This window comes from Hydractinia symbiolongicarpus, chromosome 4 (assembly GCF_029227915.1).
Source record: "Hydractinia symbiolongicarpus strain clone_291-10 chromosome 4, HSymV2.1, whole genome shotgun sequence".
In the NCBI taxonomy this organism is placed as follows: domain Eukaryota; kingdom Metazoa; phylum Cnidaria; class Hydrozoa; order Anthoathecata; family Hydractiniidae; genus Hydractinia; species Hydractinia symbiolongicarpus.
The window spans coordinates 18,883,763-18,904,455 of NC_079878.1; the positions used below are offsets into that span (position 1 = coordinate 18,883,763).

The 20,693-nt window shown below is 37.1% G+C and overlaps 1 protein-coding gene across 2 annotated transcripts in view; it reads right to left on the bottom strand.

The window, feature by feature from the left end:
- Positions 1 to 17,230, bottom strand: part of LOC130641639 (inhibitor of growth protein 4-like) — a 59,812-nt gene extending 42,582 nt beyond the window's left edge. For both annotated transcript variants that reach the window (XM_057448519.1, XM_057448518.1), the window contains exons 1-3: positions 17,073 to 17,230; positions 15,549 to 15,620; positions 12,651 to 12,817 (exon numbers count right to left, since the gene is read on the bottom strand). In XM_057448519.1, coding sequence (XP_057304502.1) covers positions 12,651 to 12,817; positions 15,549 to 15,620; positions 17,073 to 17,109 — 276 coding nt within the window. In that variant the 5' untranslated portion in view covers positions 17,110 to 17,230. The remainder of the gene's footprint in view (positions 1 to 12,650; positions 12,818 to 15,548; positions 15,621 to 17,072) is intronic.
- Between the last annotated feature and the right edge of the window lie 3,463 nt (positions 17,231 to 20,693).

Consider the following 20,693-nt stretch of genomic DNA (forward strand, 5'->3'; position numbering starts at 1 on the left):
ATAGCATTAACATCCATAGCGAGTTTTCGGACCACCTCCATCTTGTTGGGCGTGTAGACATACTCGGTAAAGCCCATATCTCGAATATATTGAGCCGTAAGGCCATTTTTTCTCAATGTGCTTAGTGCCAGGAACCCGGTCCCATTCTCCTTCGTAAGCCTTATATTTTTTAATAAAAGCTGCCCATCCTTAAGCTCAAAGTTACCATTAATTACATTTATATCTATCCGGATTTCATCCAGATTTCCCAGGTTCCAATTATTATGTAAATGCAAATAAAAATCACCTACCTCTTTTTCTAACACGGATTTGGTAATTCTATCTATCGAACTACCCTGCTGCTGTCCCGATGTTGATGGAAGTTGCTGTGTTCCAGGGAGTTGCATCAACCGTTGCGCATCATCTTTATCGCCTTTATTATCCTCATTATGCTTAAGGGTCCTCCTCGGGTGTGAATACTGGATTATCAGCCATCCTTTATTTACATCCCATATAATAAATATATAATGAATGCATATGGTATACTGATGGACCCTTACGCAGAAAGCAAACAGCTATAAAGTATGAAGGGACGCCAGCAAAGAGTCCAGATTTCCCATACCCCATCAACCATCAACCAGAAAAAAGATCTGTACGTTGACATTCCAAACATGCCACAAAATGATAGTCTAAAGCTCCTATTTGATCTGACACTGACAGGGACCAACACGACACATACCATTGTCAGCAATATAGGGTAAAGTCTGGTGAAAAATCTATGCATTACTCTAAACAATAAGGAAGTTCAAAATATAGGCGACTACAACATCCTGGCATTGTACCGAGATCTATGGCTGTCCAAGTTTGAACGCAACAACAACCTCATATTGGAGGGGATTAACCCTAATGACGGGACAATCAGAGCCCTGCGGCTGCAATTCATAATCAATTTTGCGCCTTACGGTGACGTCATCAAGGATGCAGGGACGGCAGCCGCGGGGAGCACGGGAGCCAAACCAGCCGATGCTACGTATAAAATTAGTAATATCAGACTTGAGTTTGACAAAATCACTAATGAGGGCTTGGCAAGGGCAATGATGTCCTGATATTCGAGACTAGCCCTGCCCTATGAAAGGGTACTTAGAATGAAGGTGCTTACTATGAAAAAGAAACAAGCTATAATTTACAGATTGATAGCCCATCAAAATCGTTCAAAGGTGTCTTGCTACTGTTTTTGGATCCTGGAAAAGTTTTAAAGAAACGTTTTACAACTCCAAGATTGAGAAGATCAGCATGATGGTGGAAGGGGAACCTAATGAATTGTACTCTCACTCAATGCTTCCCAAGGATCATCTTGAACAAATTGTGAACATTTTTGGCAGACGGGGGAATTCCAATGTGACAATTGGGCAGTTCTTCAATGAAAGATACGCGCTCTTCATCGACTTTCGGAGCTCCCCTGACGATGTGCTACATGGTAGTGGTAGACCATTACAGAGACTGACTGATGGGATCACGCTGCATATCACCAAAGTTATGTATATCTGTTACAGGACGCCCAGCTGAATATTTTGGATGGCAGGCTGGACCGTGTGGAGTATTAATAAAATGGCTACTATAGCGGTGATCATGGCTGGTGCGGCTATAAACGCATTGGCGTTCAGTGGGACTAACTTTCTGTTTTCTAAACTCTCAGGGCATGGGGAGGACGAGTGCAGGCATCATGACCTTGCTGTTGAAAAGCTCAATACGGCCCAGGCCCAATGGATCAGGGATAGACATAAAAAAATTGACTGGTTTGCAACCAAAAAGGAGAAGAAGGCGGGTAAGAGTTAGGGAGCTCGATGACTCTATGTATCAGTATTACATCAACTCGGACAAAAAAGCCCCGCAATTGAAGGATTTTTACACCTCTTCAAAAACCCGACAATATGGGGAATTGGCCTTCGTTTTTGGTTCCCGTTGTTGTTTCCCTATCCTGGCTGTATGGGAACACCTAAAAATATACCCTGACAGGTATTGACGTGGCTTCACGTTATAAGGTAGCAAGGCCCCTACGAACAAAGAAATCCGGTGAGGTCGCCGAGATGATCAAAGATATTTACAAAGCGGGACCCCTTCATTACCCCAAGACACTCCAATGTGATAATAGTAGTGAGTTCAAATCCGGCGTAACAAAGCTCCTAGAGGGCAAAGGGGTTGAGAGGGCTACCACTAAATATCATCATACATTCACGGCCTTTGTGGAAAGCTACAACAAGGTCCTTGCCGAAAGACCTTTTCAACCCTCAAGATGCCCAGGAATTAGCATCCGGGGAGACTAGTAGCACTTGGGTCAAGCATCTGTATACTATTGTGAAGGGTCTCAACAATTCCAAGACCACTATGATTGGTATGAAACGAACAAAGCGATCAAGCTGGATGATGTACCACTCGCAAAAAACGAAGAATATCCGAGGAAAAGCCTCTACCCGAGGATGGTCTGTACTTGTATCTGCTATAACCCGGGGAAGAGCATAGTGACTCTAAAAGACGCGCAACCGATGCCTGGTGGAGTAAAAAGATGTATAGGCTGGATAGGATCGTGACAGGTAGTCATATCTTATACTATTTGAAAGACAGCCCCGAAAGGATCCTTGTTTCTGAGGAGTTGATGCTTATTCCCGAGGACGTTGAAGTGCCCCCAGAACATGTGAAGGAGTGGTAGCCAACCCACTTTTGCATATAATTTTCACTACCCACAAGGGTAGTGAAAATCGTGCTTGGTTGGGTGTGGACAGATCTGTCCACACCTATTCCACGAGTTCCAGGAGTCTTTCATGCGTATAATTCTCACCAAGCCTAAAATGCCTGACTCTCTCCGGGTTGCAGCAGATACATCCGCCAGCCAATTATAGTTAACAATAGAATTTGGGGTTTCAGCCAATACTATAATCTCACCCTTGGTGTAATCAACAAGCTTATTGCGTATTTTTTGTGCTACACATCCTTGTTGCCACAGATTGCAAGATAAGGCCAGGGATCGTCGTTATTCTTTTGAATAATCACCATACTGTTATCCTTTCCGGAGATCTTCGAGGTGGGGCACGGCACGTTGCTTCAGCTCCTCAATCTCATCCCTCATTACCATAAGTTGGCTATCTCTGTCCTCAATTTCATCATTTAGGAAGGCAAGGACATTATCCTTCTCAATAATGGTTTCCTGTAATTTTTCCACCCCCTTCCCAGTCAACCATTTATTCAATGCTACGGCCTTGGGTTTCCAACATATGACGGTGATTTCCAATACCCCGTCCAACGTGACAAATACATCATGGGGATTTTTCCCTCCTTCAAGCATACCCGGGTGGGTGTAGTCAGCGACTACACCCAGCATACCCTCCATTTCTCCTCTCAATATTATCATATTGCGATCAACTCCATACTGCCTGGCATTTGGGATACATAGGAATCTCTCAAGGTCTGCCTTTTAAACAGGGGCTGATTTTGTTTATCAAATAAGGTCTCAATGGCTCCCACAGGTATTGCATTGAATTGAAGACATTTTCTATAATCGATACTTTGCCAGAGGATTTTATAACGGTCAATCCAAAATACTACAAGCCCTGGTGTGCTTAAGCATAGATAATACGAATAGATATATATACTCGGATTTTTTCAATTCAGCCTTAATATGATCCCAGTCTGTAATCATATTAGTTTCCTCATCTATCATTTTCATATCTGATCGTTCGTTCGGATGCCAGACAAACAACTGTTTCTTCTGCCTTCTCAGATTCTTTGGTAATGCCGTATATGACTACGTGAGTAGCCACAGGCTATGCTTGCGATGCCTACCGCTGATAGCAAGTTCAAGCAATACTTTGGTATGTTGTTTGTTAATAGGTCATACAGTATGAAGTAATTCTCATCCTGTTGAACACCCCGAACTTCCCTATCAATGGCAAGGGGATCGAGCTTATATTCAACTTCCCTGATATCTCTATTTGCTACAGCCCACCTTTTTTTAGCTTTATCAAGGCAGTCTATGCAACTCTTCGTTCGACTTTTACCCCTAATTTTAAACTTGTGTATGGGTATTAGATTTTTACATACGCGGCAACATCTTATGTTCATTTTATTGTTTGTGGTGACTATTCAGACACATATTTTAGCTTACAGCATCTGATTCCCGGATGTTATAGCATGCTGTGCCCGACGTAATGCATTTGTGACGTCAGCAAGTGTTGGGGAATTAAAAGTTTCATTGTACCTGAAGAGTACCCTATTATTTACATGTCTTTCGAAGTTCTCCCAGGTATACGCCTCATTAAATTGAGCTTGAATATGATCTTGTAGGAGAATTATTAATTAGAATAGGGGTTGCATGAAAATGCGGTGTTTCGTCGTACCTTTTGATACCCTACTGAGATCAAGACAGGGTATGTATGCTTTTGTAAGTTGCCCTTTGCCCTTTGCCCTTTGACTTGAACTGGTTCAATGGTAGGGTTTTTAGACATTTATGGCACTCTTTGGTCTCCTCTTCCATATTTTTTTGTCTCTATGACAAATAAATAATTAAATATTTCGCTTTAGGCACAATGCTGGCGGGTAGCCATCCTTTGGATACAGCCATTTCACGACTTGCTCTCCCTGCTGAAAAATAAGCAACCATCTTGAGGACATCGTTGGTGTCCATTTTTTTAAAGGGCCTCGTTATGTCAAAAATTTTTTACCTGCCATGGCATAGGCAAAGGTGAAACCAAGGTCTACCACTGTGTCATATAGCACATCTAACATCTCCTTTTCTTTCGGTGCTATGTTACTTGCCATTTTATTAGGTGTTATTTTTTAGCAAAATTATTGCATCTTGAAGATGTCAATCTGAGGCTGGGTTTTGTCCTGTTTCCCCTGTTGGGACTCTGGTGTGGTGTTTTCGGGTTTGTTTTTACCCCTGCCAAACATATACCGGACGCCTACCCCCATAGCAATCACGATTATTGCTCCAGCCCCATAGATGTGGACATTGCACAACGACTTGCTAGAACCTGTGGCAGGTTCCTTATCATCCTGTGAAGGTTCTTTGCCCACGTTCTTCTTTAAGTCGACCTTGTTCTTTCAGTTCCATTCCGCAAGTCTCTTGCCTGCGGCAACACGACCCTCATTCTTCTTGGTTATGACCCTCTCCTCTTGTTTTTGTTCCTCTTCACTCATTTTATTAAAAGCCTTGTAATAAATTACTTCTTTTTTACATCAAGATGGAGGTATAGGCCCCGGTCATCAAGGATCTCCATGGCCTCTTTTATCCCTTTGAGTATGACTTCGGGGGTGTTTAAATCTCTCTCGAAGTATCTTAAGAACTCCCTAAACGTCATGGGTTCCTTCTTTGGTGGGGCTATTCCAAGCTTCCTCTCCCTCATCAGCGCTGCTAGTCTGTGTCCCTGGGCAAGCCTTCCGGGGTGCTTTTTGTGTACCTCAACAATTTTTTCTACGGTCTCGGGCTGCTGTTGATTGATGATAATACTACACGCGCTGCTCATCTTTGTTATCTTTAGTATCCTCCACGTTCTCTTTCCTTTTGCTCATATGCCAGGCTGTATGGCCCACCACAAGCAGTGGGGCTAAGCACCTCCCAAGGGCGCAGTATACGAGTATTCCCAGATCAGTCATGGAGTCCCTAATAATTGGGTCTTCCTCAATATCCCTGCGTAACTTGTCAACGCTGTCGATATCCACAAAGTTCCCAATCATGCTGGCATACAGGCTTATAACATGCGTGGACAGCACCCTTGACGTCTTCTCCCCTTTCTCTTGAAGCTCACCTTGTACGCACTCGGCATGTACTCTTTCTACCACCTCCTCCCTTATCAACAGACAGGGGCCTTATCAACAAACCCTTCCGTACACTTCTTTGGCAGGAGATGCCCTTTACCTTTGCGTATGGCCTCCTTTAAAATTTGACGCTTATCAATGGGCTTTTCAATATTTTCATATTCTGTAGAGGCATTGTCGAATACTTGTGTAATGTCGGACATTCCTTTTATTATATGTCGATATCTAAAAAGTATGTAAGCAATTGAAGCATAGGGAGGAGTAAGGCTATATACAGACATGCCTCCATTTTATTTCCCCATAGCCTCTGGCAAACGTCTTAATTTGATTGGGTTGTACAACATGTTCACTTCTTGGGTATATACCTTATGACCCCTGTTTTGTATCAGTACCTGGCTCTTGTGGACGTCAACGCCCACTTCCAGGCATCTTCGGTAATCGTCAAAGGTGATGGATTTTTTAGTTACACAACTCTTTACGCACTTGGTTTTCCTGTCACCGCATTCCTTAGTGAGGCTCTTATAGGCGTATGCCTTGGCCCTCAACGTAATGAACTCTGTCATGATTTTAACACCCAGCTCGTCCTTCATAAGGCCTACCACCTTCTTGTTTTTCCCTATCGGAGTGGCCTTCCATCATCGGGATTATAGGCACTTGTATCGCATCGTGCCTCAATGTCCTGTGCAATATCCCTATAGAAATCTTCTGTGCAGATGTGGTACACAAAGCTGTCTGTGTCCATGTAGCAGAGCTGTAGCTTGCTGCCGTATTTGGGCTGCATGTAGTCATAGTTAAACTCATACATGATCAGCTTTGACATATCCAGAATGGCCTGGCTGATGTATATGGGCTTATTCATTTTCACCTCTGCTTTACCTATCTCTAGACCCAGTAGGTTTTTACTGAACCTGCTTCCACCCTTGAAATTAGGCTTCATTACAAGCTTCATATACTTGTCCTCATTGGTGACCAGCTGGATGTTGCAGTGATTTCTGATATTCTCCATAGTCTTTTCAAACACCGAGAGGTTCATCAGTTTGTAGAAATCCTTCTTAAACTCATTCCTGGTGGCCGTTCTCAACCTTGTGTTGTGATCAATGTACCCCGCCAGCCAGGGCTTCTGGTTGAACCTAATGACCCTATGCACCTTATTGAGCTCAAGCCCATGTTTTATAGCCTCGTAAAGGGCCCTGATGTGTACAACATATTTAAGCTTATGCTCTAGATTCGGTATCAATTTCTCAACCTTGTGGATCTTTCTTCGTTCGGGCAGAAACGGCAGCTCGTGATGCTTCTAATGCAGCTCCTCGGAATAATCAATATCTACCTCCAATATATACCCATGCTTGTTGTCCTCAACAAGCTTTCTGATTCGCCTGTTATACCCTTCTCGAACATCAGGAGCATGTCGGGATCGGTGAGAAGCTCTAACCTTATACACGTAAAATTTAGTGCTGCCTTCCAAAATAAACCAGGTGCGGAGTAGAAATGGGCAGGATCAAGGCTGTAGTTGTCCAAACAGACACCCCGAAATGTCTCAAAGACGTCGACTAACAGTAGGACGTCTATGGTCAGGTATATGTCATGGTAGTCCCCCATAGTAACATTATCACCCTCTGGGGTAATGACATCCCATACCTCTTTTGCATAGGTATAGGCCCTGTCGCTAATGCTCTTCATATTCAGCTTGCTATAGAACGCATTCTTGGTAGGTAGCTCCAACTTCTCAAATCGTTGCCATTCATCCATGTACTCATAGGGGTACACGCCTTTTCTAAGCATCAGCCTGAAGACATTATCTTTGTCAATACATTTGGCCATGGATGGTATATTTGCCTTTAAATGGTCCTTATGAAGCTGCTTTGTGGTACTTGTCGATTCACAAGTTTTACACCAAAACTTTGCCATGTATTCAGCGTCTATACTCTGGAATTCAAGACAGGTATCTGCACACGGCTTACACTTCATACCTGAGGCGTTTGTTCCAATGATGTTGCTTGCCAATTTGTCCAGTGATGATGCCATGAATCGACAGCTATCGATGAACCTTATTTCGATTGTCTTGTACTTCTCGCCATCGCCATATCCCATGCCCCAGAGGTGTACCTGATTTTAACGTTGAAAGAGATATACTTCTCGGTGTTTTCGTCAATACAGCCAATGCCCTGGGTATCATATTTTTCAACCAGTTCCCGGATAAACAGGGGGCATCATACCCCGAAAGGTTATGGAATATCACAGGGATGTGGCCGGGTATCTTGTATTGGAGGTTACATATTGCATGCGCTGCGCCTCTATACAGACCTGTATAGTGGCAGTGGTCCCTGAGCTTACGGTTATTCTCATAGTTATCAAAGGGTTTTAGGCAGATATGACATTTCGATGCCTCGTCATGTTCTTTTTTTAGGACTTCTGTTAGGGGCTTCATGTCCTGCTGTGGGTATGTATTGTACAACCTCTTTACCTCATCCTCTAGGTGGTTGACAAAGCGGGTGACGCAGTCCTCACCCCTATAAACCGTTAGGGGTCCGGTACATCCCCATAGGCAAAGGTACTATATGTGCACAATCTGGATGGTACATGCTTGCTTAACTTTTTATTCTTTTTGCCTCTTGTATTCTCTACCGGGACTAGTAGACTCTCGAAATCCGCATAGATGTAGGGTACCCTGAACTGCTGCCCCTATAGTATAGCCTTTTTTCGGCCTCCGTTGGCATTGTGATCTTGACTGCAGAGTGGTCCCTACAGTAGCCATGGTGCTTATCTCTCGATTTAATTGTTGGAAAAGCCTGGAGGCAGTTCAGGCAAAAATGCATTTTTGCGGTATTTTTAGAGGTCTCAACACCCAGGAGCCATGAGAGACTGATAGCTGTATAGTGGTTCTTCTTGCCATCAGTGATGTACAGTAGATTCACCTGCTTGCCACGCCTGTTATGCGTTGACCTACGTAAAATGTTGATCCTCTTTACATCTATATAGAGGACGTTCACTGCAATCTTCTTGTTATTATCCTCGAACTTTGATATATCCTTGATACTTGTAGGGAACTCTATACCCTCCCAATTATAGTGGCCTACATAGGGTCTCAGCTTGCTAATTCTTTGTGGATCTCTTTCAATCTACTCATGATGTAGACCAGCGATGATGCCCCACTTGAAACACTCCTCATCATTATTTTTTGGGTTAATAATGGCCTTCTTGGAGGCTATCCATTTAGTTGCTTGTATATATGATGAACCCCTTGTTAGCCTCAATTTGTGGAAGTCTACGTCAAGGTGCAGGATTTGGGATATTGTAAAGCCACTCCGGGTTAGTGCCGAATTTTCCACACCTGTTTTGATTTGAGCAAACATCCTATACAGCACATCATCTCTATCATTACCCTGGAATACCGGGGCCATATTACTATGGAGGACTTTTTTCACCTCAATGTATTCCTTATTCTCATTGGCCCCCTCTATGGGTTTTTTCCACATTATCCATAGCAACAACTGTACCTTAGCTGACCCCATATCTTCTGCCTGCCTCTGAACCAGGGTATTCTTACGGGCTTTCGTTGTCCGGACCTTCTTGATGAATAATAAGAGGCCTGGGACGAGCAAGCGAGTGTCATTTTGGCAAAAAATTTATGTTAATCAATTAACCTTTATATCTATGCATTGATAAAGTTTGAAAGCACACCCCTTAACAGGTCTAAATTTACTGATGAAAATAAATGTCAAGTTTCCTATTACTGAAATATGACATCATAATTCATGCAGCATAATTAAATCTGAAATTCTTTAAATGTGAATATCTTGAGAACGAAAAGAGTTTTTTAAAAAATTTAAAAAGACTTGTTAGCTAACTTTTTAAGCTCTATAATATAGGTCCAACATCATTTTGTACCTCGGGTTCCCTTTAAGCCCCTATTTATGACGATTTGACTGCCTGAACGACGTGTTTTCCCTCAAATCATAATGGTTATCCTGAAAAATACGAACCAAGGTAGCTATTTGGATCTGAAGTATTTTTTTTACTATCTTCCTATAACAGTAAACAGTTAAGACTAAGTATATTGCTAGCTAGGTATGCAAGGCATTGTATGTTAGTCGAATATGTTGTCGCAGTGAACAGAAACCTATTCTTCATAAATAAATTTCTGCATATTTTCAGATTTCGTTTATCAAACAGAAACCTTTCTTTTCCATATATAAATATATTTCTGCAGATTTTCAGGTTTCTTTTAAGAAATATTTTTTTTTTGGAAAACAATACTAAGAAGTAATATTCACTATGAGGTTCTTGCAATGATAAGACATTGTTGTTGCGCGTGGCCTTGTGGTTATGGAGTTCGCTTCGCAATCACAAGGTCCGTGGTTCGGTCCACAGCGCGGGCATGTTTAGCAAGTGTCTTTACTACAGCTACGGGTCAACCCATGCCATGTGAGGGAAATTGGGTAGGTAATGCCGGTGTATACTTAATGTATACATTCCGAACCAGGACCCACATTGATAACAGTGTTTCAAACACTGAAGTGGCTATATCCTGTATAAATACTCGGAATAATAATAATAATAAATAATAATAATAAATAATAATAATAATAATAATAATAATAATAATAATAATAATAATAATAATAATAATAATAATAATAATAATAATAATAATAATAATAATAATAATAATAATAATAATAATAATAATAATAATAATAATAATAATAATAATTGTATTGTTGTTGTAGCTAGAAGACCTGAAGCCTCAGTTCAGGTTAAAAACTTGGGCATGTAGGGCACTTAGTATAAAGTTTCAGAAATCAGATAGAACGCTTATAGCAAAACAGCACTAAAGGTGTACATCTTTTTTAAAGACTAACATTCACAGGGCTTATGTTGAAACTTATTGTTACTTCTGCAAAGCAAATACAGTTTTTATTTATTTATTTATTTATTTATCAATATTTATACAGGATAAAACATTTCAGATAAAATATCTGCTTTACAAATGTGTCCTGTTTAAAAAAAATAGCTAAAAATTAGTTGATATTTATTAAAATCTAAATAAAAACGAGATGGGAAAAAATAGAAGAAAATGTGAAACAAAAGGCAGAGAAAATGATTGAGTATGGACACAAACTTTAGGTAAAGACGCTCCTCAAAAAGGACACATCTAGAAAACAAAGAAACAAAATTTCATAACATACACCTAAATATAATATTACTTCAATTTCTTTTTAAATTGTTCTAATATCTAATGGAAACCTGTTGTATGTATCAGCACCCATGTAATATAAACTTCTAATTTCTAATTTAACTTTTGGTAAGCGTAATGTTAACTGCTTATTCCGTGTAACCCTTTCGTGATTTATCAACTCGAAGCTTCTGAGAATGGCTAATTTCAGGAAATGATAAAAGTGAAAACGTTTTTGGCTTCGTTTTATTGAACTGGTCTAAAAACACATACCAATTTTAATGTCATTATTTTAATTTTTACTGAAGTTATAGGACTTTTTTCATACCACTGCTGCCACCAAAATGGTTGCAGGCACTAATCGTTTTGGAATTATTTTATATTTTGATAAAAATCTTGTGTTTTTAATTTTCTGCAAAAAAGAAGTTGTTGCGTAACTTATTATGACTATGGGTTAACAACGAAATATTTCCTCCTGTGGGACATTGGTTTCAAACCTAAAAAAAATTTTCTCAGCAAAAAATTTGAAAAACCATAAGCCACGAAATTGCAAAAGTTTATTTTCCCAGTCAGCAAATGTCACGTGATACTTTTAAACCACTTATTGGGATGAAGACACATAATGCTAAAAAACACGCAAAAAAATTGTTAATACAATCTCTGGAAATACTTTATCTATATCTAAGAAAAATATAAATGGTCTGGAGCTGGTGCCTTTGAATTGTACAGTGGGTTTTCTTTTTACACCTTACTTAATAGGATTTTGCCAGGACCTTTTCTGTGCATGTGCTGTAATTCACACGTAGTTAATTTTGAAGCTGTTTATTGCACATGTAATTTTTTTGCACAGGCGATTTTTAAGTATTATTTTTATTAATTCTTTTTACAGTGAAATTTTAAAACAGAAAAAAGCAAATAAGAATTTAAAAGTACAGAAAGTTGTGTCTTCTTGTTTTACAACTTAGGGTAACTCTGTAGTTTAGAAGCTAGATCAAGCTAGGGTTAGTACTATGAATTAGATAAAACAATTCTCTGCTTAGCATAAAACTCTTGCATGTGTTTTTTTTTAAAAAAAAGGCAGATTCGTGACACCCTCCAACGTTGTGATGTTAATAGCCTGTCTCGCACAATTGAGATACTATTATCCCCAATTTTTATTATCCCTAAAGAAATATTAGACAAGTGTTTTATCATTCGTATTATGACATATTACATGTGTGCTTGCACGCGCACATGTGATTGTACATGGCTCCAGATATTGACTTACAAAATATGAGGATTTTATTTAGAAAACTTATGCTCTCAAAAGGTCAACAAAAATTGTTTATAATAACGGGCACACAGAAAAGGACTTATGAAAATGACTTTGAATAATGGAGGCAAAATAGCCTTCTGTGAAGCACAGCCACAAAAAAACTGTCTATAAGAAAAGAATACATTATATACCATGGTGCAAATATTTAGTGAAAACAATGGAGGTTGTTAAAATATGATGGACACTAAAAATACAGAAATTATGGTTATTTGTTGCCACAATGCTAAACATTATTTCATCTCTATAATTGCTTTTTATGTGTATACATATACATTTTAAGCATTTTTAGCACGCTCCCATCCAGACCAAGTGCAGGCTAAAAACTCAATAACTAATTACCTACATTAGTTTTTATAATGCAAAGCTTACCATTTCGTATGTTTGCACAGCTAACTGGACTTTATCATCACCATATTCTCGACTTTTTTGAAATGCATTTTCAATTTTTGAGAAAAAATCTTTTCTTTCAATTGGAGGTAAGTCTCGAACCTTTGAAATATACTCCTCACATAATTTATCTATATCATCCAAGAGATCTAAAAATAAAATAGAATATATTCCATACATGGCAAAACCTCCACCACCCAACAGCTAGTCTTTCTAAAATTAAATGAGCCAAGGCTATGCATTTGCGACGTGCTTGTTAAGTTGATACAAAACAAAGCCAAGCTGTTTAGCTGCATGATAATTCATGTCTTTGCACATATCTGCGTTACATGCACATTCAACTAAAGGCTAAAATACACTGTAAGTTTAAACGGACTGTTTAAATGTATGATAAAGAAACTTACCGTGTAAACAGGAAAGATGTACAACTTTTTTCGGTTTTATAAGTTTTTTTAAAAGATGGGCATGTACAACTTTTGCTACGTTTTTTCTATTGAAAATAACAGAATGATTAATGAGCTATTGTTCAAACTAAAGATTTGAGCATATTTTTTCGGTTTTTTAATCGCAACCAGTGCTAATCCGCTTTTTTTCTTCTACCCTTTCCCCTTCTGCTGCTATAGCAATAACCGCAATGAAAAAGATATACATGTTCTTTATTTGGTATTTACTGTAAAAAAAAAATTTTAAAAAACTTATACGTTTTAACTTACCGTGTAAACAGGTGTATTACCTGCAACTAAACTTATAAGTTTTTTCTTACAACTAACAGTCCGTTTAAACTTACCATGTATTTTAGCCTTAAGCACCATGTTCAAGTGGTATCAACAAATAATCTTATTGTGATGGTGTTGCAATGTAATGTAAGCTTTTACAGTATGGTTATTATTGCAGTAAAACAGAATAACATGAGATACTGGTGCAATTAAACTTATTCATTTTGGTACAAGCATAATTTTTTTAAATAACTTTGTGTTTATTCCATCTTGAAGATGTGATTTTTTTGTTCATCCCCTGCGGTAATATGGATACCTATATCGGACAAAACAAAGTCGGACAAAATTTTAGTTGGACAAAATTATTACTCACTTTAGTCTGCCTAATAATTTTATCCTTTTTTAAAATTTCTCAGACTACATAATTTTAAGAAAAAAAGCTCTTTTTACTATGTGTGTAAGGTTGAAAAGGACAATTTTCAAAAAAGGACAGCCACAAGCTTTTATTTATTTAATCAGACTTTTATTTCTCAATCCAAGGAAGTTTAAAGCGAGAAGGAGATCATCTCAACAACGTCCATTTAAATTCTATTCAAATTTCTTTTATTTTTATGTGCTCCTTTGAACCCATCCGTTGCGCCGCTTTTGCTGTATTTTTACATGCCGAGAGTGAGACGAGTATTTTAACGACAAAGCAAAACTTTCAAAAAACATATTAAGAACTTTACCAAACACATATAAAACACATCACTCTGTTGAGCTATAAGAATTAATGCTGGTAAAGTTTATTTCCTCTACTTTCAAAACGATTCAGCCGGTATTGCAGCTTGTATTGTGTCAATTGTTGCCATGAGATATGATATAATTTTATATCTTGTAGGTATTTTTGTATATTCCCTCCTAGCACAGCGTCAGTTAAAAGATTGATATCTCTAATTATGCGTTTTTCGTTGGGCAATGATTTACTTTTATTTCTTTGCGTTTTTATTTTCTAATGTTGTTTTTTTATCTTTATGTTACCATAATTTCCCTCATATTCGGCTGATTTTACTCATTTTCTGCATATACCACCAGAAATGTGTAAAAACTGATTTTAAACGATCAAAATACAAAGCAAACGAGTTTTCACCGCTAGAAAAAATTTATAATTATGCAGAAATAACAATGAGCAACAGTTACTTTTATAATTTACGCGCAAGATTTTAAAAAATTTTGTTTAAAAAACTGAATTTGAAAACAATACAGCAACCTGCAAATCAACAACAGATGGTTTCAATAGAAACTACTGAGATGTATCTCCTTCTTTCTTTAAACCTCCTTGCTCAATCAGAATATCATAATCTTCATTAAAATTAAAGTTCATTTCGAAGAATAGCTTTTGTCACTATTAAGATATATTGTTTTTTTATTTCTTTGTGTCATTGGTTTTAGAAAATATAGAATTTTACAGCTCAACAGCTGTCCGAAGACTGGTTTTGAAAAAAAATTATTAGTGGAACAAAATTATTAGTCAGACATAATTCTAGTCAAAAAACCTAGTCACTTTTGTCCAACTTTGTTTTGTCTGAAAAGGTATTCCACCCACATACTCAGCCGTATGCATGAGCAAGTCAGTGGGTTTGCGTAAGCAAGGGCAGCACAAAAATTTTGAAGTGGTCATTATTAGCAGATCCTTTTTTATATTAATTTTTCCACTAGAATAATGTTTTCAAGCATGGTACATATAAATGTCACAAAACAGGCCTGTCAATAAGGGCAGAGTAATCGCTCTCGCACACGCAAAGATGCAGTAATTCTGAAAGTGCCAAAGGAATTTTGTTAATTTACAATTTCGAATTTTCTTCAAACATTTTTTATTTCGGGATTGCTTGTGCAAACAAAATTAATGAAGCTTGGGGCGCGCCATTTATTGTGCGATCGCTTTCTCTTATTGATAGGCCTGCAAAAATATTGAACATGTTCTTTGACTGTATTTCCCTAAAAATAAATCTTTCAACTAAATCATTAAAATTTGTAAAAAAAGTTTAGGTAAGAAGTAAACAATTTCATATTTAAAACATATGGACAAATCTATTTACTCACAAACTGGTGGAAAGAGCATACATAATTGATGCCTAGATTTGTCTACTCATTGGTTCCTGTCAAAGCAGTTTGTAAGTCTTACCATGAGCTCTCTGATCCAAATCTCTTTGCAATGAAAAGTTACGCTGTAAATCGTATGGTAGACTTTCAATGCCTACAAAAGAAATATATGTAAATACGCAGTTGTATAAATAAATGTGTGCTGCTAGTATAATCCAGACTCTGAATCATCCTAAAGGATATAGATTTATGGCATAAAAAAAAAAGTTTGATTAATTGTCTGTTATTCCTTTAACAGTTTACACAGACTTTAAAGACAATTGTTTCCCATATATACAATGCAGTCAGATATCTATCTGGGTATTGGGAAATAGCAAAAATTGTTTTGGTTTTTTTATTGGTGTTTATCGAAAATGAAGGGTGATCAATTCACAATGTACTTGGTGCTTGGCCTTGCAGCAATGCAGTGCCTTTATTTATTTAGGAACGGAAAATTAGTACAAAGTTATTGTAGTGATACACAAGACCAGTAGTTTTCTTTAGTGAAAAGATAAAGGGGTTACTTAAAGTCTAGCCCAAAACAACACTTTATACTAAATGAAAAAACAAAACTATTTCGTTTCATTAAATGAAAGTTACACAAAATGAAAATGAAAATTTCATTAAGTTTTAAAAAAGAGATGCAAAAAAGTTTGTTATCACAGGAAAAAAACATTAATACGAAAAACTATAGAATGTTTCTAAGGTGAAATGTAATTCAAAAGTAAACACATTTCTTTAAATATGAAGCTAAAAAAAAAAGCCATAAACAATCAAATAACCATCAAAACATTACTGTAGTAATTTTTTTCCATCTTAAATTGATAGTTGAACCCTCCCCTACCTTCTGTTATCAGCCATATTAAGAAGTAGTGAAATTCCAGTAGTTAATCAGTACTTTAAAAAAATGGAAAGCATTTTTTTGTAATCTATTGCAAAATATCAGACATCATCTTCTATCAAAGTTAACTAAACTCTTTTCACAAAAGCAAGGATCCTACAACAACTGATTTTTATGTCTTTTTAACACTGTGGTTTGTGTTCATTTGATAATATATACCTATATTATATGTTTTTTTAATACTTTGTGGAAATTAAATCCAGGGTGTCCATTCAAGAGTTTACCCCAATTTTCTTGACAATGCTGACATTTTCCTGGCATCTTTTAGCTCAAAATCCTGATACTTTTTAATATTCTCCCCTACATTTTCTAACAGTTAAGACTGGCAAACTAGCTGACTGTTCAGAGAAGAGTAAAAATGCAATATACAGTGCTGCTTAAAAATCATGAAAACGGGATGCTAGAAAACGGAAAGACCGCCGTAGATCGTTTAAAAATGATGAAAACGGGATCGTATAAAGCGAAAAGATCGTCGTAGATTGTGTAGATTGAACCTATGAATATGCAATTTTACTAGCACAGAGGAGGAGAAAAGGGTAGCTTGGAAGAATCATTATCAGAGGTTGCTTAACACTGAGTTTGATTGGGACGAGGATAATTTGTCTGCTGATGATGTTGTAGAAGGGCCAGCTATGATTCTGAGATGTTAAAACATGTCATACTTACTTTCTAGGTAATGCTCTAAATACAAAGAATTTGCCATTTCAGCTCGCCAAAAAGCCTGTTCTTCATGCAGTCGAAAAATTATTTCACTGTTGTTACCGCCATTATTTTTATCGGGATAAAATACAGTGGATTGTCATCTCACCCGCAGAGGACACAAAATTGTTCTGATAATTAAGGGCCCCCGTCCGGGCGACGCTTATTTTGTGGTGCTGCGGCAGTGGTTTTAACTCTCGCACTCTGTGCGTAAGAACGGTTCGATTCGCCTTGGCGGCGATTCAATATGGGCGAGTGAATGATATCATAGCAACGGGTTAACCCAAGCTGGATGAGGAAAATTAGGAAGATGGCACACTGTATGCGCCGTTGGATGTTGCAGAGAGTTACTGGGAGAGCGCGAACCCTAATTGGGTTTGCATAGCTCACAATGACATTAAAGACTCTAGTACTTCCCATCTAAGCCATGAAGATGTTATATAAGTTTGAAAAAAATAAAACCAAAACTTTTTGCCTGCATTATTCCAGGAATTTTAACGAGACATAAATTAACGATCACGATATCAACGTGAAGGAAATTGATACGAATGCCTATAACAACTTATAAACTACAATTTAATTAACGCAATTCAGTTCAACTGTCCTATAAAATTAAAATAACGCGAATCAAGAAATATGTTTATCTTTATTTCGAGAATGTGTTTATTTGACAACCATTTAATTCTTTAGAACGGTTTTACAATATCAACTGGCCCCAATTGTCTTCTTTAAACACATTAGGTGAGTAAATCGTACGAGAATGATAATAATTTTTTTCGTCAATCAAAAACAAAGAAAACAAATTATGAGTGTGTGTGAGCTTTGTATTGTAATTACTGAAAAACTTTCATTACAGGTTTTAAATTAACTAGTTACTTTGTAATGTTCTGGATATTTACGTTACATTTTAATAAAGGGGCATTTAATTAACACGAATTTTCCAAATTAGCTTTCATTTTGTGTCTCGTTGATTTCCTGGAATAGGATATTTTACAAAATTTCGGCCCTAACATTGCCACTTGTCAAAAAATTAACGCCACTTGGGGGCGACCGGCAGAAAAAAAGGTTGATCTATTTTGATTGAAGACAACTTGTTTGCAGAATTCTAAAATTTTGAATACAAGTTCGCTAATTATACAATCTATTGCTTCCATATGGAGATTTCTACTTCCAATTAAAGCATCGTTAATTTATACCCGCAACCGCCCACGTTTTATGTTGTTTATAAAGAACATATTAACGCCTTTAGAAGTTTAAAAGTTTTGAAAAACTTTCAGCAAAAATATTTTTTGACAATGATTTTTTTGTCTTTATTAAAAGGTTCTTAAAATGCAGGAAAAAGAACTAGCACTTAGCGGAAAAAAGAACGGCTGTTTTTAAAATAACAGTGGAAAATCAGGACACGGCGGCGAAGAATCATGGTTCCTGAAAAAGCCATCCGTTGAAACGATGATACTAATATTTTTAGAGAGGGGGTTATTTTTGGTTTAGCACAAGAAGAGGAAAAGGTGTTAGGTAGCTATATGACTAGCTAATTGAATTAATTTGACGTTATTGAACTACGACTATGCGATGTGGTACGACATATAAGTCATCTGTACCCACTCGCTGCAATGGAGATGAAAAATAAGAGGGCTTAACATTACCATTAGCTGCAAAACTAGTTAAGCAATTTCTTCCCTGTAGCCATCTAAAGCATCATTTTCACCACACTTCTCTGAAAGGTAAAATGTTTGCATAAAAAATAACATAACAAAGAAACAAATGAAGCTGGCTTGCTACCTATAAAATCAACAACACCATGTACATTCAAACACCTCTTCACAGTTTAGTTGTTTGCTCATTTCCTATTTTCCTATATTAAAAAAGGGAAGTAAACAGAGTGAATTTAATAAGGCTTTGACCATGGGACATTATAAATAATTCTAATTTTCTGAAGAAATGGCATGAAATGTAGCTAGTATTTTATTAGCAGTTGACCCTACTTAAAACACAGCTATGTGAAGGAATTGTATATAAGCTAGCTGCTTACCACTAACTTCTCTTTTCAAAATATTTCACTTTTCTTGATGGTCAGACAGAGCCACCTTAATTTGTAACAACTTACTTCTTTTTTCAATTCTTAATAAGTGTAAAACTCATGAAACAACGTAGTCTCGAAGATGGTTTCCCATGATACTGTTCTGCGCAGTCTTGGAATTTGCCCATCTTAAAAATAATTAATCTTTAGACAGTGAGTGGCTGGTCGTAAGACTGAACCTCTCAATCAGCAAAACACCAATGTCCAATCTTGGAGGACAAAAACAACAAGAAAATTTTTAGGCTGTACTTCTTAAATAAAAGTGAGTTAAAACTTGTCTTGACAAATCAAAAGACTGAAATATTATATCAGGTATGGGTGATGTCCAACTATAGTTAATAGCTCAGTATAAAAAATCGGAAATATTTAACCATACTAGTCCGTCTCCTGTAGAAAAATCCATGCGTCTGCTCGTCCTTTTTATTGCATGTGTCTCACTACTTGCGGTCCTTTGCATTGCATGTGTCTCGCTACTTGCAATAATATTTTGCGTGACAGAAAGACCTATACAAATGTTATAATATAGATTCTTAGTTAGCTAACTTCATCTAATTTTATTTTAAAATTTGGCTGCTACAAGTTATATATAAATTCCAAATGTATAATAAATGCTAGCTACAGCATTTATAGCTACTTTTTTTGCTGCGTCAAAACTCATCCTGCCCAATCGTAGGACAATACTGTCTGACAAATTTGAGTTTTTGTTCAAAAGATTTATTTCATAAACTCTAAATATGATATTAATGTATAAAGTGTTGCAAAGCAAGAACCAGTTTCCCCATGTGTGTTAGAATATGAGGCTGTTGACTTGCTGAAAATGCTGTTATACGAGGGCAAACAATGCAGCTTTTATCGCAAAAATGTATTGCAGGTCAGGTTTCTCTCTTTGAGCTATATCCAGTGGTACAATTTTTTTTTGATGAAGATTTTACTTGTAGAGGAGGAAGTTTTCGTATAATCTGGTCTGTACAATATCACATTGCCAATTAGTTCACCCAAAATCCATCCTAATTTATGTTAAAAAAAATAAGAGGATTTTTACCCCATATATGTATACTCAATAAGCTCGTAAAATTCACTTTAATAAAAGAACAATGAAAAAAAGCAATTAAAAATTTATGTGAATTTTGATGATGTCAGCAAAGACCCATCAATGCACAAAATATGTATTATAAATTGTAATAGCATTTTTTGTAATTTCAGTTAAATTTGGATTTGCAACAACATGTGTCCTATAATCCTATGTTAAGTGGTTATGGTATTTTTTTGGTGAAAGCCAGAACAGATAAGTTTAAACTAATGTTTACACCATAAGTGATGCTCAATACAACTTGTAGAGGAATGCAGAAAATTATTTGGCATGGTTATTTGTGATTGACAGAACCTTTGGTCTGACATGATAGAGTATTATTGGGAGTGCAATTTAGTTTAACCCCTGGCTTAATATGTTGTTTTAATTGTTGTTGCTATAAACCATAAGGGAATGATTGCATCTAATTTTCAGACTA